General features: G+C 36.7%; 2 protein-coding genes across 2 annotated transcripts in view; one reads left to right on the forward strand and one right to left on the reverse strand.

The window, feature by feature from the left end:
- The window catches only part of secisbp2l (SECIS binding protein 2-like), a 37,220-nt gene extending 20,638 nt beyond the window's left edge, over nt 1-16,582 (reverse strand). Inside the window, exons 1-2 of the mRNA XM_073853922.1 lie at nt 16,565-16,582; nt 15,550-15,617 (exon numbers count right to left, since the gene is read on the reverse strand). The gene's annotated coding sequence lies outside the window, so the exon portion shown is untranslated. The remainder of the gene's footprint in view (nt 1-15,549; nt 15,618-16,564) is intronic.
- Nucleotides 10,782-14,036, forward strand: fgf7 (fibroblast growth factor 7). Its single transcript, XM_055174332.2, has 5 exons — nt 10,782-10,990; nt 11,339-11,547; nt 11,736-12,142; nt 13,269-13,375; nt 13,557-14,036. The coding sequence occupies exons 3-5, from the start codon at nt 11,863-11,865 to the stop codon at nt 13,770-13,772; spliced, it is 603 nt and encodes a 200-aa protein (XP_055030307.1). The 5' UTR covers nt 10,782-10,990; nt 11,339-11,547; nt 11,736-11,862; the 3' UTR covers nt 13,773-14,036.
- Nucleotides 16,583-16,599: the final 17 nt, after the last annotated feature.

The raw sequence follows: 16,599 nt of genomic DNA on the forward strand, positions 1-16,599 counted from the left end.
TTCCCCCAGAGTACGTATGTGAAGTTTTAGCTCAAAATACCCCACAGATAATTTATTATAGACCGTTTCAGCAGTAACAACATAAACAAGCGGCTGTCGCGGTCCGCACGTATCTTCCGGTAAACTCCGCTAAGAATAAATAACAACAAAGTTCTTTAAACGTAGTTTATTTATATAACAAGCAAAAGAACAACACATAGATTACCTAGGAAACCAAAACATTTGTTATTTTCGACGAGGCATTTGTTCAAGAGACCAGTTTAGCAACTAGTCAGACCATTAAAAAAACGAAACCGGAAGTAAGGTTCAGATCCAGACGTGTATCACGTGGGTCCGATGAAACCGTCTATAAGATGTTCAAATTGACACTTTGTAGGTGTGAGCAAAAAGGTGCCTTTTTGGGTGTGTCCTTTAAAATGCAAATGAGCTGATGAAATACAAACACTGATGGTGGTTTGATGAAATTGAAACTCAACTGTGCTGTCAATTATCTCTCTCTCTCTCTCTCTCTCTCTCTCTCTCTCTCTCTCTCTCTCTCTCTCTCTCTCTCTCTCTCTGCACTAAATTGCATTGCCGTGGTTGGATAGTGCAGATTAAGGGGCGGCATTATTGTAATTAGACTCACTACCTTCGTCACAAAATCTGAATGAGCTACTTTTTCACATGCTTGCTTTGAATGGTTTACCAAAACTAAGTTACTGGGTTGATCTTTTTTCACATTATAGCACTTAAACATGGAAAGCCAGATTTGTCCTCTATGCTATGACCCCTTTAGTATTTGCTGAATTGATCACATACTTCAACTAAATATAGTGGATGTTAGTAATATAAAATATACACGCATACATTGGTGGCCAAAAGTATTAGAAAACCTGAAAGATCTGAAAATATTGACCTTTTTCTTTTCAAAATACGGTTTCATTTTTCATAATGAGAACAAGTATCAGATGATGTGAGTCATGCTGTTTATATCCATTTTTAATTTTAATATTTGATATGTGCACCTTTTGCAGTAATTATAGGAGCTCTCTGGCAGTATCAATATATTTTTATAGATCAGTAATTTAATACAATGACTTCTGCAACTCAAGCCAAAGTTTTTGTTTCTGTAGCTCACTGAGCTCATTTGATCTTCTGAGAACACAAAATTAAACTGTACAGGAGTGTGGATTAAACAATGCATAAAGTCCAGGACCACAGGTGTGTGTCAATGCCAAAGTATAGTCCACAATCCAAAGATGGGCACCAGTTGGGGAAGAGCATAATAATTCTCATTTTCATCTAAAGGTGGCGATGTTGTATTTTTACTGTAGCAGTCCTAAACACTGTAGTAGTTTACACAACACATCCAGACATCAGTATTCATGCGGAGTTTGTCTAGTGTACTTTTAAACTCTTGCCACTGGTTGATTTTTCCCACTGGTTAAAAGTTTGACATTGCTTTATATTTGGCTGAAATGCTTGCAATTAACTATTTTATCTCATTTGATTTGTATTCTGCCAAATGATTCAATTAAATTGCATTTACATAGTGCCTTTTACAATTGTTCCAAAGCAGCTTTACATTAATAAAAAACAAGAGAAAACTGAACCATATAGGACAACAAAGTAGCAAAGCACAGCTGAGCGAAGTTATAATATAATGTAAAATAACATAATGGTAATTTAAACAAATGTCAGCTGACCACCAAGGGGTTAAAAAATAGGAGAAAAAAACTTTATTTTAGGGGAAAAGTATTTTGGAGAACAAACTCTTGAAAGCCAGACATGCTAGTATAGAAGATATAAAGTATATTAGATACTAGATTATACAAACTTTATACAAATTAAACGTTTTAATAATTTAAAATAAAAGTTAAAGGAAAGGGTTGGTTGTCATTGGTCAGACTTGGGCTTTCTTACATAGTATTTTTGTCTTGTTTTCAGGACAAATATCTAAAATCTTTTAAATTCTAATGAGCAAAATGACCTAAGAAAATAAGTCTAGTTCTTAAGACAAAAAATATCAAATTTAAGTAAATTTGTGCTTAAAACAAGCAAAATAATAATAATAATAATAATCTTGAATTTTCTTGAATTAAGTGTTTAAGAAAAAGTAGACTCATTTCAATATTTACCCCAATTGGCAGACTTTTTTGTTTTAAACACAAATTCACGTAAATAGGACATTTTTTGTCTAAAAATACTTTTTTATTGGGGCATTTTGCTCATGAAGAAAATGCATCTTGATTTAAAGGGGACATTTCAATATCAGTAGCATGTAGATCATTTATTATAGCATGTTAAAATGGGTGTGTCCTTTAAAATGCAAATGAGCTGATTTCTGCACTAAATGGCAGTGCTGTGGTTGGATATCGCAGATTAGTGGGTGGGTGGTATTATTATTCAGAAAATGTATTATTATAAGATCCCTTTCTGACATCACAAGGGGAGCCAAATGATCTATAAAGAATGGTTTACCAAAACTAAGTTACTGGGTTAATCTTTTCACGTGTTCTAGGTTGATAGAAGGACTGGGGACCCAATTATAGCACTTAAACATGAAGAAAAATTAAGATTTTCATGATTTGTCCACTTTAAGAATGTTTAGATATTTGTGAAAAAAATACAAAAGTAGGCTACTAGGTAAGAAAGTCATTTTTGTAGTGTAGGCTACTCGTGATAATAAGTTTACATTCTGTCGTCATCAGAAGCACGAGTGATGTGAAATATTATTCTTTTCACAGAGTTTAACACGCTTATGTTTTCCAATTCCCACTGACAAACATTGACTTGCCAAAAAGTGTTTTACGGCGCATCTAATGAGCGTTAACGAAATCCAGTTTCTGACACTCGCATCAACATTAGCTCCGCTTTCACGCGCCTCTTGCCTCGAGGCTTTTGGCGCCCAGTGCGCGTGTAATTTTATGGGTTAAACACAGAGGCGCGCGCGCGGGATGCGTGACTACACATGTTGTGTTTCTACTTTAACAAGGTTTACGCGTGATTCTGGCTTTATACACTCATTGAAGTTCAGTGGGTTGTTTTTTACAGATCAAACCCCAGACGCCCCGAGAGGACGCCGCTGCTGAGGGCTCGCACGCAACCACGTGCACGCGCGCACACGCACCTCCTTTTTTTGCTCCAGATGTGCCCGCTATATGTTCTGTGATAGATATGTGTTTTATTTTCATACAATGAAAGTTATTTAACCTTACAATGACATATCATCAACATTCACGTGTGACTGAGTTGTGAGCTGTATATTTAGATTCTGTTGACTAATATGAATAAAACAACATTAACTCGTCATTAGTGTGCATATGTACAGAAATATTGTTGATGATTTAAAGTGTCTGATTAAAAGAAATATGAATAACGAGAATGTGAGTTTTAGACCTGATATTGCACTTGAAGAAGTTATAATGATGTTATTAAGAAGTTACTTAGCCTACAGAATATATAGCCCAATTTAAGCATATTGACTTTCTAAACTTGAGTGCATTAAGTGGAAATATGCATGCTTGCTACCAAAAATCAAATAAGATGAGTGATTTTAAAATACTTCTCTGGTGTTCTCTGTTAAAACACTTTCTTTTTGGTTTTATGCTGATGTTAAATGTAATTTCTGTGGAGGATGATGTAGGTTACACTTATTTTTCAATTGCATTTATAGCAAAATGTTTTGGATAGAATTTGAAGGCCTTCTTTATAAATCTTTAGGTATAAAAATTTTATTTTTTATTTTAATAGAGAAATGAGACTTTTTTGATTATGGGGAAATACCATATAAATAAACAAAAGTTGGCTAAAGGAAAACCAAACTTTTTGTTATTTCAGATAGATATGAAAACACTCCCTGTGTGAAGCTTTTATTTTATTTGTATGACGATCTCATACCTTTATTTCCTTATGTTTTATGTATTTTATTTTATTTATGTTTTGTTGAATATATTCTATGATTATTATGTTAGCTGTAATGTGACTGTTAGTTAGTAATTAAAAAAGTGTTTGACAGTAATGACATCATTGAGGAACAGTGGTGGTTTGATGTCATTGATGGTTAAATCTGACGCATCATCGTGTGAAAGCACAATGTTAGATATGAATGGGTGCAGTCACTTTGATGGGATTTACGGAGTTAAAAAGATGCTAAAGTTTTGTCTTCAACTGAAGCATTACAGTCGTGTGGGTTTGGAACAAATGAGGGTGAGTAAATGTTTTTGGAAAACGGTTCAGTTTTAGAAATTTGGCCCTCACAAGACGACAAACAAGTACACCCTCCCTCCCTCCCTCGCTCTCTCTCTTTTGTGTTACATATTGCAGGCCAGCGCTCTATCATCTATAACAAACTTTATTCCATCAAATCAGAAGAAATGAGATGCAGAAACATTAGGATCTCCAGATCAGATCTATGATGCGTTAAAGACCTCCCTGCTGCAGGTAAACTAAGTCTGATGCGTGCGACTCAGTGATGTTTACCAGATCAACAACATCAGGCCAGAGTACACAAACAACCCAAACACACAGAGAGGCACGACACAACTTTAAATCTTACCGAGAGAAACCATCATGATGCTATTTAGAATGAAAAGCAGATCAGGAAAGAGATGAACATCAGTCCCTTGGAACAATAATTTAATAATATCTCTTTCGGCGAGCTGACTGTCTAACATAAATATTAGTGCACAAATTACAACCTCTCACGGATGACGCCTCATCTGGCACATCACTCGCATTTTACCATGGAAACATTACACTGTTATTCACTTCTCACACAAACCCTTTTCCTAACGGCTTTGTTTTGGAGGACAAATGGTCTGCAGGTGTGAAATATGACGTAATATAAATAATGGCACGGACACAACCTCTAGAAATATTTCATTATACAATTCGAAAATATAAAACGATTATTACGGACATAAATATGAAAGCGTTTGCCAGCTCCGTGTTCTCGGCCAAACGTTCTTATTAAACATAAACCTGTCTGTGTTTTACTGGAAACTTCTTTCAGCTCTGAGAAGTGAACATTGATGAAAGTTCATGACTTTAGATGTGTTTATAAAGAGATAATATCACAGGTTTCTCCTTGAGAGGTCCACAAGACCTTCAGCTAAAGCCCAGATCAGACTGACAGGATTCTCAGTGGCTTTAGATAAATGATGTCCAACTCCACGGGATTCTTTCCCACTTCCTACCAGGACAAGAACACCACTTGGATAATCAGTCATGTTTACCCGAGGAGGGGGTGAGAAACAATCTGTGTGGCCATGAGAGAGAATCATCTGTCATGAGAGAGACAAAGACAGACGGACACAGACAGACATGCAGGTAACGCAGACCTCGACTCCAGCTGCACCGCAACACAACACTCACACACTATAAGCAGATGCAATATTCCGCAAATTGCACCTTAGCATGCAAACTGTGAACAGATGTGAGGAGCTACACACACACACACACACACACACACACACACACACACACACACACACACACACACACACACACACACACACACACACACACACACACACACACACACACACACACACACACACTTCTCTACTTTCTTCTAGACAGACACACACACTTTATTATTCCCTCATGGGGAAATTGTGGCACAACAGCAAACAGATATAATACATGCTGCTCTATTTTGTTCACAGTATGAAGCAATATTTCCTCACAAACCAGCAGTCTGCATCAGTGACTTAGATTACACAAGAACATCTCACAGCATTGAATTTAGTGCATATCTTAAATTTAGATAGATTTGGATATAGTTCAGTGTCTTATCATTTAAAAATAAAGTCCACTGAAAGCACACCGCGTACGCCTGCTGAACACAAACATTATGTGACGATATAAAGAACATACAGTGTATATATCTACACATATGAAATCACATCTGCTGATCAGTTACTTCACACACACACACACACACACACACACACACACACACACGATTGTTAAATAAATCAACCGGTCCACATATCACACGAGTCAAAGCATTACATCACACTGATGATGACAGGATGTCCGCATCATCTACTCAAGGAGGTTTGTGTGATTGACATGTCGTCTGGCAGTAATTCTCTCTGAGCTCTGCTTAACTTTACAGAAAACCTGAGGAGTTATACAAAAATACTTGTTTGCAATATGACACATCATTCATTTTAATAATAGTAACTGATGTGTACATTTGGAAACTCCTGTGCTGATCATTTAACTGTCAGGAAATTAAGGAGATTTCCTCGAGTTTTCCTAAGAACTTAGTATCAAGAGACGTGAGCAAATTACCCCATTTTGGCTTCAATCCATTGGCTCCCAGTTTGTTTTAGGATTTAAATTCAAAGCGTAATAATTGTTTTTAAGATTTTAATGCCTTCTTATTTATCAGAGCTGTTAGATGTTCATACTCCAGTTAGATCATTGTGGTCTTCCAATCCAATGCTTATTTTATTTCTGTAAGCTTGTGTGATGTGATGTGTAGAGATGTGAGTGATGACATCAGTTCACTAAAACTATCATCATTGAAAGGTTAACAGCAGACAAGATACTAACAGATGAAGAACAAGAACAGCTTTCCAAGGTTGTTTCAGGCACTTTTATTTAAATCATGCACCACCGTAAACCCCTGAGAGGACATTTAAACATACAGATACACTTGACCTGCATGGTGCAATGTGGCTGTTAAAAAGAGCATCTTCAATTTTTGTCCTGCGGCAGACGATTGGACGATTTGCTAAACACATTTATAAATGTCAGAGTGTTGTTTGTTCTTCAGAGGTGAGTGTGAACCTCTTTATAAATCTCCAGCTGCTGTGAGTCACATGATTACAGAGCAGACGAGTCTTTCTAATCTTACTGATGACTGATGCTTCACACTATCACTTTAAAGGCTAATCAACCAGAGAGAGAGAGAGAGAGAGAGAGAGAGAGAGAGAGAGAGAGAGAGAGACAGAGAGAGAGAAATGTTTCCAAAACAATCCCACTTGAGTTTTAAATCATTGGGTCTCATTTGTGTGAAGTGTGTGTATACATTCACAAACAAAACCAAAACTTTCATCCTAAAATTTCTTCTAAAATTATGGAAAAATGCAAGAACAACTTCGCACATACTGACTCAAGATCCACATGATGAAGGAGTGTGAGGAAATAACAAACCTCTTGCACACGGCCGCTCATTCAGAATACTAACATATAATTCACTAACGTCAGAATGAGTTTAAGAACAAATTCATGTGCGTACACACGTGTTGTGAATTAGGCAAAAGCTTTTGTGAGAAGCTGAAATGTGCACAGAAATATATTTATGTACACTAGTGAATGAATGAGACCCTTTGTTGTGAACACATGAAGGAAATAGTTTGTTCTTGTTCACTTTATGAATAATGTTAAGAGTTATTCTGGGAGAAATGTGACAAACATACACATACATTTTATTATAACATCAATTTAAAAAACGAATGACTCACGGCACTACTTTTTTGTCAAATATGATCACTTTTATTTCTAATAGTAAGTTTTCTTTTTCTCAGGTTTCTCACGTAAACATGACTTTCAGTAAATCAAATGGCAATGATTTGGTTTAAATATTGATCATGATGAAACAAAAACAGGCCTATTAATTGCAAAAAAGATGTGTTTAAAACTGAATATTAAATTGCTACAACTGAATGATCAAAAGTTTCTGTAAAGGTGCCGACCGTCTCTGTTTAGGGATATAAATAACTGCTCATTTCAATAGCTGTCAGTGTTCAGCTGTTTCTCATCATCTCTGTTTAAGTGGGACTGAAACAGCGTATTGTCCAATCATTGTTGTGACTGCAGTTAAAGTTTGTGTGCGTATAAATGTTCACACCAGCTGGAGGATTTAAGAAGTGCATCAGATGCAGCCAAAGAAAACAGACAACTGCTGCTTATACTCCATTCACAAACCATCTCATTAAAGCATCTGGATACTCAACAACATTACATCTCTGTTTATACTCACATCCGTCTCAACTCCAACTGGTTTTCTATAATAAAGACGCTTTTTTAAAGATACAATAAGTAAGAGATAATGTACTGGCAGCAGTTTGTTATCGCAGAAATAAGCCCTGGGTCATGTATCACACTGAAAGGGTTAATTTCAATCTGCTGCCTGTACATTATCCTGCTAATTACACAGCTATTCACCTCATAAGTATGATAAGGAACATGAAATATTTTATTTGCTCATTTTTAACAAATACAGACCTTTTGTGAGGAAAGACATTCAAATGTCACAAACACACTATTTATTTTAATCACATTGATATATTGGCCAAAAATCGTTACAGTCGATAAAAGCATTTTCTTTAATGGCAGATATATCCTGTCAACCAAAAGAGAACATGAAAATTTGAGCTCTGTGTATATAAAATGTAAAGCAACATCACTAGTTTATTGTTCAATATTAATTGTCATTATATGAATGAATAACATTCAGAAAATTTAATCTTCAAATTTCAGTTATTTTAAGTTAATATAACCACCAAACTATCTGCGTATATTTTCAATTATCAGTCTGAATAATCAGTAATGATGGAAATGTTTTATATCGGTGTATCTCTAATAATGTTATTAAAAGACAAATTAATATTTAATCTCTGTGTAATATTAAACTGTACCTGTCTAAATGATCATCTGTGTTACTGTGTGTTATTAGTTTTGAGGGGTAGTTATCTGGGAATAACAAACCTGCGACTGGCCAATCAGAATCAAGTATTATAGAGAGACGTGTAATCATGATGCTGAGCACATCGGTGACATCACGTCTATGTCGGCATTGTCACACCTTATTTATTAATGAAGTGCCAGTTTTCAAATTGAAGTATTAAATATATTTTAATGACTGATCAGCAATAATCTGGTGAGAATTTGGAAAAGATTGTGTAAAACAATATTTTTTTTTCAATAATGTTTAAAGGACAAACGAGTGATGTGAGCTTGGAAATATTTTTTCACCATCTGATAACCTCAGACTGATATTTACTGTAACAAGCAAATTAATTATAAAATGCAGTCAATATTTTATTATGAATTAAACATAACTTTTAACATGCTTTAATGTCTCAAATGTCTTGTTTATAATTTTTCAATCTGAGGACCATCACGAGGTGACTTTGATGAAGAACGAACAGAATTTGTTGAAGGACTCTTGGTGTGAACGCTTTGGTCTTTGTTTTTTATTGTTGTTTTTTTTTAAAACAATGCCTTTAATGAACTTGACTTTAAAAGCTGGTGTGTGGCAGAGTGATTGATGCGATGATGTTGATATTTTGTGTTTCTCTGCTGAAGTAACAGATAGCTGCGGTTATTTAAAGAACAGATATAATCCCATGAGCTCGCCAATTATAAAGGAATGTAGAAAGTGTCAGCTTAACCCGAAACACCACCCGAGTCTGAAAATAAACTGACCTTCAATCCAGAGAGCAGGTGAGCACCAACTATCATCCTGTCATTGATAAAGCACAAACTAAACAAACATATATTTCATATCAATAAATAATACTACACTTATAGAAGAACAATCCAATGCAGAATTCATTTCATGTTTGTTTGGGTTATTAATGATTAAAAACAGCAAGACGACAGTCTTCACAGTAAGCTCTCATTTCTTCACTTTATCATTTCAGCAATAAACTCAAACAACTGCTTCTGTAAACATCTGCTAAGAGGAAAGCAAGCAAGATTTCAGTAAGATGACATTGAGCTTAAAATCAGAACATTCAAGAAACTGTGTTAATACTATAATAAATAACTCTACATCAATGGTTGAGATTTTTGTTCTGACAGCAAACTTACTCTGCATATACCTACCTGGTTTTAATAAAAAAAATAAAAATCGCTCCTTTCTTTAAGTTCTGGTTGTTCGTCCAGTCAAACCTCTGCCACACTGTCAGATAAAAGCTATAAGACAACCTTTTCTGTCACTGGGGTGGTATCCCAAGTCCCCTCGTGTACGGTGGCACCCCTTTGTGCCCTTTACAGCCCCCTAAAGAAAATGTATGACACAAAACAAAACATTTGAATTAAACAAAATGATACAATGTAGTGTTGTTGTTTAGAAGACGTTTTTTAAGGTTTAATTACACAGAATTAATGATAAATTCATGTATTTTATAAAATGTCATAAACCATTTGATTTCTGTCACCATTATTGAGACTCGTGTGTTGAGTGTTGAGGTCTCTGTGTGAAGTTGAAAACTTTTCTCTTTATTTGATGTTTGCTTTGCAAGGTGTGCTCTTTTTTTAGGGGCAAAGATCACAGAGTTCTCTTAACATTACAAATTTATAAAACTCTTAAAATAAGATGTGTGAAATAAAGTTTCTCATATTGTTAACTGACTATTTGTAGAACAGGAAATGTTTTGTTATTCTCAGAAGAATATATTGCTGGAACGAGACATTTTACATTCAGTGAATGGAAAGTTGAAATAGCTTGTTAAGCAATCTTATGTAGATTTAACTTAAAGTTACTTGTTTGTTTAACAAGGCAAAATGGACACAGTGAGTTACCCTATATCAACTCGTCTGGGGCTTACAGGTCTTTTAGGTCTTTGTTCCCCAAAAGCTACAACATTTCAATCTGCTCTAGCAGAAGCTAAAGTCAAATAAGCCAGATGACAACAATGACAATACAAAGCGGATCAAATAGAAACCAGACGACATTAAATACAGATTTACTTACAAGGACAAGGTCTCCGTTTTTCATGCAAAATCAGACAGGATCCCAGTAAGAAGTCTGCGTTTTGTACAAAAACAAACACGAACTGCCTTCCATCGTGCTCCCCGTAAAACTTTATGATGTTTATAAGGTTCAGGGGAGTCTGGGAGCGTGAGCTGTGATAGATCTGGCGTTTTTTACGAGCAATCGTTTGTGAAATGAAAGAGTAAAGCAGTGCATCTAGAGGTCTGAAGCTCTGACGGCCGTGTGCAGCGATTCCCGCGAGGCTCCGAACGTTTGATGTGTAGAGGCCAGGTGTGTAAAACTCTTAAATACAAACAGGAAAAGTGAAAGAGTGCTCGACCTTTCTTCAGAGATGAGCAGTTACAGCAGTAAATGACCTCTGTTTAGCTTCCTCAATTGTGGCGTGCCTCGTTAGATTTATTACCCTCGTAGATTCGGCTATCAGCCTTTGAATTCAACTCGTGCTTTGATGTTTGTCGTTGTCAGAGATCCAGACAAAAGAAATCTCTCTTTCACTGTGTGATGTTTCATAAACACTGAAACTGCAAGAGCAGTTTCTCAGTGATGGAGTCTGTATGCATTCTTTCAGCATACTTTCTCTCTCTCTTTCTCTCTCTCTCTCGTTCACTCGTGCACCAGCATCCCAGTGACAGCTGAGTGGTTGAGGCGTAATTGCAGAGAAGTGAGGTCAGCAAGCGGCTTTTATCAGAGACTGCACAGCTGTGTTCAGCAACACAAGATGATGCACAGCGCAGACGGGCTCTCCCCAAACTCTCTCTCTCTCCATGTGCAACACTGAAAGTTCCTCTGGAATGATCCGAACTCAAGCGCTCATCCTGGAAGCAAATGTAAGTAGGGTTTATTTTCTTCACCAGTGTCTGTCGAGTTTCATTTCATCCAGTGGTCAGGTGCATTATTTGATCCTTTAATATGATCTGTAAACGCACTGAATCTGCTGCTTTATGTGAGAATGATGTTGTTGAGCGTTCAGGTGTGATCGTGATGAGAACTGACCAGTCTCCTGTAACTTTCTCAGGAATGAGACGTCGGGGACCGGACACGGGTCTTCCGGGGTTTGAGGATTTAATCGCCACAGGATCTTCTGCAAAACCAAAGAGTTTTGCGCTCACTATGTGGTTCATGGACTCCTTGAGAAAAGTATAATGCACAAATGGACGCTGCAATGGAAACTGCCAGACTTGCAGTGCAGACTGTGGTTGCAGGTTTTGCTGCTCTTAAGCGGCGTACGCGCGTGCGGCGGCGATAGAGTCGGTGAGGCGTCTGTGACCGACTGTTCCAAACACGAACGCCACGCCAGGAACTACGACTACATGGAAGGGGGGGACGTTAGAATCCGACGCCTTTACAGTCGAACGCAGTGGTTCCTCACCGTGGACGAGTACGGGAACATCAACGGAACCCAGGACCCCAACAACTGCTATAGTAAGACCCCACGTGTGAATCTGTCACATGTCTTTCTCCTGTCGATTATACTTTCAGTAGAAGAATAACACCTCACCGGTAACATCATGTGGAAAACATTTTGATTTAAAGATGCGTGACATTTCTGTGTATGCTTGTCTGAATGTACAAATGATCTTGCAGTCAGAATTCCCATCAGATTATTAGTAGAGGTCTCATGGTTTGACAGGCATAAAGAGAAACAGGTGCTGTGTGTGTATTTATAGCTCTAGTTTGCTTTCATAAAGGGGTTTTAGTTCATGCTCAGAACTAAATCAATAATATAAAGTCTGTGAACAGCTCAAGATCTTAAAAGTAAAAGCACAAGTCTATGAATGAACCGAGCAGTCTGTATTTAAGAAAGATTATGATGGTTATATGACCTGAACAGCAGCATAACATATTGTATTTAATATGAATGAAAAACGAGAAGGATTCTGTGTTCATTAGATTTGAGAATAAAGCCCAGACTTCAGTTTTAGTAACGTGCGAGTCTTGTAGGAAGTGAGCGTGTTAGCGTGACGGCGAACATCTCTGCTCTGGAGGGAAAATGATTACATCAGCTGGCGCTGAAAATAAGAAAAATTGATAGAGCCAGATGTGTCTGACAACTCCACGCACAGATCGCATACAAGAAGACATGCAGTGAGGGTACGAGAGGGGCGGACGCGCTGTGGGAGAGAAAATCAGACACATTGTGAGGTTCTGTCAAAGTCCTGCCGTGACAACAGCTTATTATACCATTACAGCACTTCACATCCAAACCAAACACACACACACGCACGCACACAGACAGACAGTGGTAAAAGACGGTGCTGTGTGTGTGTGTTTGTGCGCATGTTTGTGCATGCATGTGTTTGTGTGTGCTTTTGTGCATGTGTGTGTGTCATCAGCAGTTATTTGGACATTTTGTGCAAACTAAGTTAGAAGTGAAAATGAATGCGTATAATTGTACGAAAACTTTTCTTTAGTCAGCAGATCTGATCTGTTTCAGTGACATGAGTGAGTGATTTCAGTCATTTTGTGTACTTTATGTTTACTTTCATTAAATGATATATATTTAGTTGTGATATTGTGTGTAGTGAACTTGCGTGTGGTTGTGTTCCAGGTGTTCTGGAGATCAGGACCGTGTCTGAGGGCGGTGTGTTGGCCATAAAAGGACTGAAGAGTCAGTATTATATTTCCATGAACCGCACAGGAATGCTGCAGGGGACGGTAAAGCCCAGCAGCCCTGCATTACACCTTTACATTCATTCATTTAGCTGACAAATTCATCCAAATACACAAACAAACATCTGCTTTCACATCTGCTTTAGGTGAAACAAAATCAAAGCCGTACGATCAAAGTGTACAAACTAGACAACGCATACACCTGACTGTCTTCTTTATCACACAGAAAGATTACAACGACAGCTGCAACTTTAAAGAAGTCTTTTTAGAAAACTACTACACGGCGTACTCGTCTGTCAAATGGACTAAAAACGGAAAAGAGATGTTCATCTCTCTGTCACAAAAGGGCCGGCCTCTGAAGGGAAAGAAGACGAGAAAAGAAAGCGTTGCTTCTCACTTCATCCCTAGAAAGTGCAGAGAGGATGAGAAGACGCTGACGTAATAAAAACAACATCAACTCATGAGTTATTTATACAGTATTATTCATGTCATCAGATAAAACACATTCAGTCCCTGCTGCTTAAGATCAGGAATATGAGGAGTTAAGCGATGAAAATGTGTTAGACTCATGTAAACAAACTGTTTTAAATATTCATCTTTGTATAAAGTCTTTTTGTATTTAAGATAGATAAGAGTCTATAAAAGTAGAAACCTTTATAACAATTTTAGGAAATAAAATAAAAATGCAAAAAAAAAACATAATTTACACATTTGGCAGATGCTTTTTTAATCTAAAGTGACTTACAGTGCATCATAAATTCTCATCAGTATGTGTGTTTTCTGGGTTTGAACCCATGATGTTTTGCGCTGCTAATGCAATCCTCTCCCACTGTGCTATACAGGAGCATCATAATGCATTTAATACAAATCTCTTCAATCATGACACAGAAGTTTGATTGGGAAAACATTACACTCATAACAGTTTCACTTTATATTTCATCTAGAGTTAAGGATGCACACATATATCAGCCTATCATACACATCAGCAGATTAAAGCATTTCTACCACTATTGGACATTGTCAGATTGTTTAAAATCATCCGATGATCAGAGCAGATTATAACCTGACAATCAAAACTGTGTGATTATTTTGAATTGGATCACAATGACAACAGAATTGAGGTTTGTATGCTGAATATCAGCACAGAAATGTTGTATGTGTGAATTTTAGGGTTTTGCCTTTTTGTTATTTTGTAGATTCTTCAAATCAACACACAGCCAATTTGCTTTCTTAACACCTGATCTTATTGTGCAGGATTAATGCAAAAAAAAAAAAAACGTAACAGCGCAATCATCGTATGGAGACAAACATCAAATAGCATAAACACATTTCTGTCCTGTCCAAGGTTTTCTTTCATATGAAAAAAATGTGATTTTTACGTCACCTTTAACCAGAGAGTCAGTTTTTACATTATCATTTGTGTTCATATTTTTGTTATTTATGATATTTATGCGAATTTAGAGAAGAGAAGAAGAAATAATGGACGCAGTGAATAATCTGCATGACTTCTGTATCGCGAGAGTCAGAACATTTTCTTTTGCTGCTATAAACAATGAAATATGAGGACTTTTATATGATAACAGTGCAAGACAACAATAAAAACTATAACATTTCTACTGGACAATGCATTCAGAGCTTTATTAACATCTGAACATCTTAGACATCATCTGTGTGTGTGTGTGTGTGTGTGTGTGTGTGTGTGTGTGTGTGTGTGTGTCTGTGTGTGTGTGTGTCCAATAAATTAAATGAAGTTGATGTACACACACACACACACACACACACACAGAACAGAGTAAGGTGAGTCCTTCTGCCAAGTCACGCAAAGCTTGTTTAAGCAGATAATCTGTAACATGTTGTGAAAGTAAACACGCTCTCACAGAGGTGAATGATGTGAGCTCACACTAACATTATCAGGTTAAAGGGTCAGTTTACAATCAGTCTAGTTCATCACAGTCCCTGACATTAATCTTTATTCACTTACTAAATCTATTTTTGTTTGTTTTCTGGTCAGACGGGTCAAATCCTTCAGCGCAAACCAGATTCACATTGTTTATGTCTGTTAGGCTCTACTTGTGGAAATTGACGCTGTACAACATTTATAATTTGCATTATTTGAATAATAAAAACATGTAGCCAGTTTTAGATTTTAAAAACATCTGCAGAGGTTTCAGAGCGTCCGCTCGGTGAACTCTACTGAACTGTGTAATGCTACTACTGACCTGATGTTAGGTTAACCGGAACCAGTTACCAGACAGGAAACCATCTGCATGCATCTCTTCTTATTCATCTAGTAAAGACACCGTGTTAAAATGAGTTTAAACTGAGCAGAACACAATAAAGAAACAACAACATCATTTGAGTGATGAGTTGATGTTGGTTTTTATCTTCATTAGGGTTTTGGTTCTTTGCCCCATTCTCACCTTTGGCCTGCTCACGGTTTAAAGGGCACATATTAAACAAAATGAGTTTGGACATAAATGTGTGTTGGCAGAGTGTGTGGACACAACCACCCTATAATGAAAAAAAATAATTAATTTTTAATCCCCATTATCAGTAGACACGCTGTTGTGAATCTCTTAGCAATGTGATGTCACACTGATAAAGCCCCGCCCACTGACAGTCCTGTATTACCACAGTTTCTGCCCTCAGTGAGTTGTATGTTGACCACTATTTTCCCTGCGCTTCTCTGCGTATCTATTTGAACCGAAATAGATCTTATAGATCATAGATCTTAATTGTTGCACTTTATTTGCATTGTCGTATATATTTTTAATTGTAGCACTTTGAGATTCTTTGGAATGAAAAGCGCTTTATAAATAAAATCTATTATTATTTTCATAATTATCTGATAGATAAACAGGTCTGCTGAAGGATGTCTGGATGTCACTCAGATCTAAAGGTAAATACAGTTGGCAAGAAGTTTCAACCAAACCTTGACAAGACATTTATTCACATTTAGAAATTAATGTGTAATGACAACAAGCAGTTCTGTTTTCAGTGTATGACGTGTTGCAAACTGTGTGAATTTGAGGTGGAACATTCAGTTTTACTGACCAATGGCAGATGAGGACTAAATAAAAATCATGATTATTTCTGCTATTCCACTGAAAAACACATGATGACAACTATTTTACTTTTGAGGAAATGTAGACATTTATTTGTATTATCTAACCTTAACATCATAAACGTATTAAAGTTAATTAAAAAAAACACTGAAAACAAATAAAATCTTACCAGAGGGATCTCATCAGCAGTCATGCCCATCTCCG

The sequence above is a fragment of the Misgurnus anguillicaudatus genome, chromosome 15, assembly GCF_027580225.2.
Source record: "Misgurnus anguillicaudatus chromosome 15, ASM2758022v2, whole genome shotgun sequence".
Taxonomy (NCBI): Eukaryota; Metazoa; Chordata; class Actinopteri; order Cypriniformes; family Cobitidae; genus Misgurnus; species Misgurnus anguillicaudatus.

Coding starts and splice junctions, on each gene's coding strand:
- fgf7 (XM_055174332.2), top strand. CDS start 11,863: ATGCACAAATGGACGCTGCAATGGAAACTGCCAGACTTGCAGTGCAGA. Junction 12,143..13,268: donor GGACCCCAACAACTGCTATA/GTAAGACCCCAC, acceptor GTTGTGTTCCAG/GTGTTCTGGAGATCAGGACC. Junction 13,376..13,556: donor CAGGAATGCTGCAGGGGACG/GTAAAGCCCAGC, acceptor TTTATCACACAG/AAAGATTACAACGACAGCTG.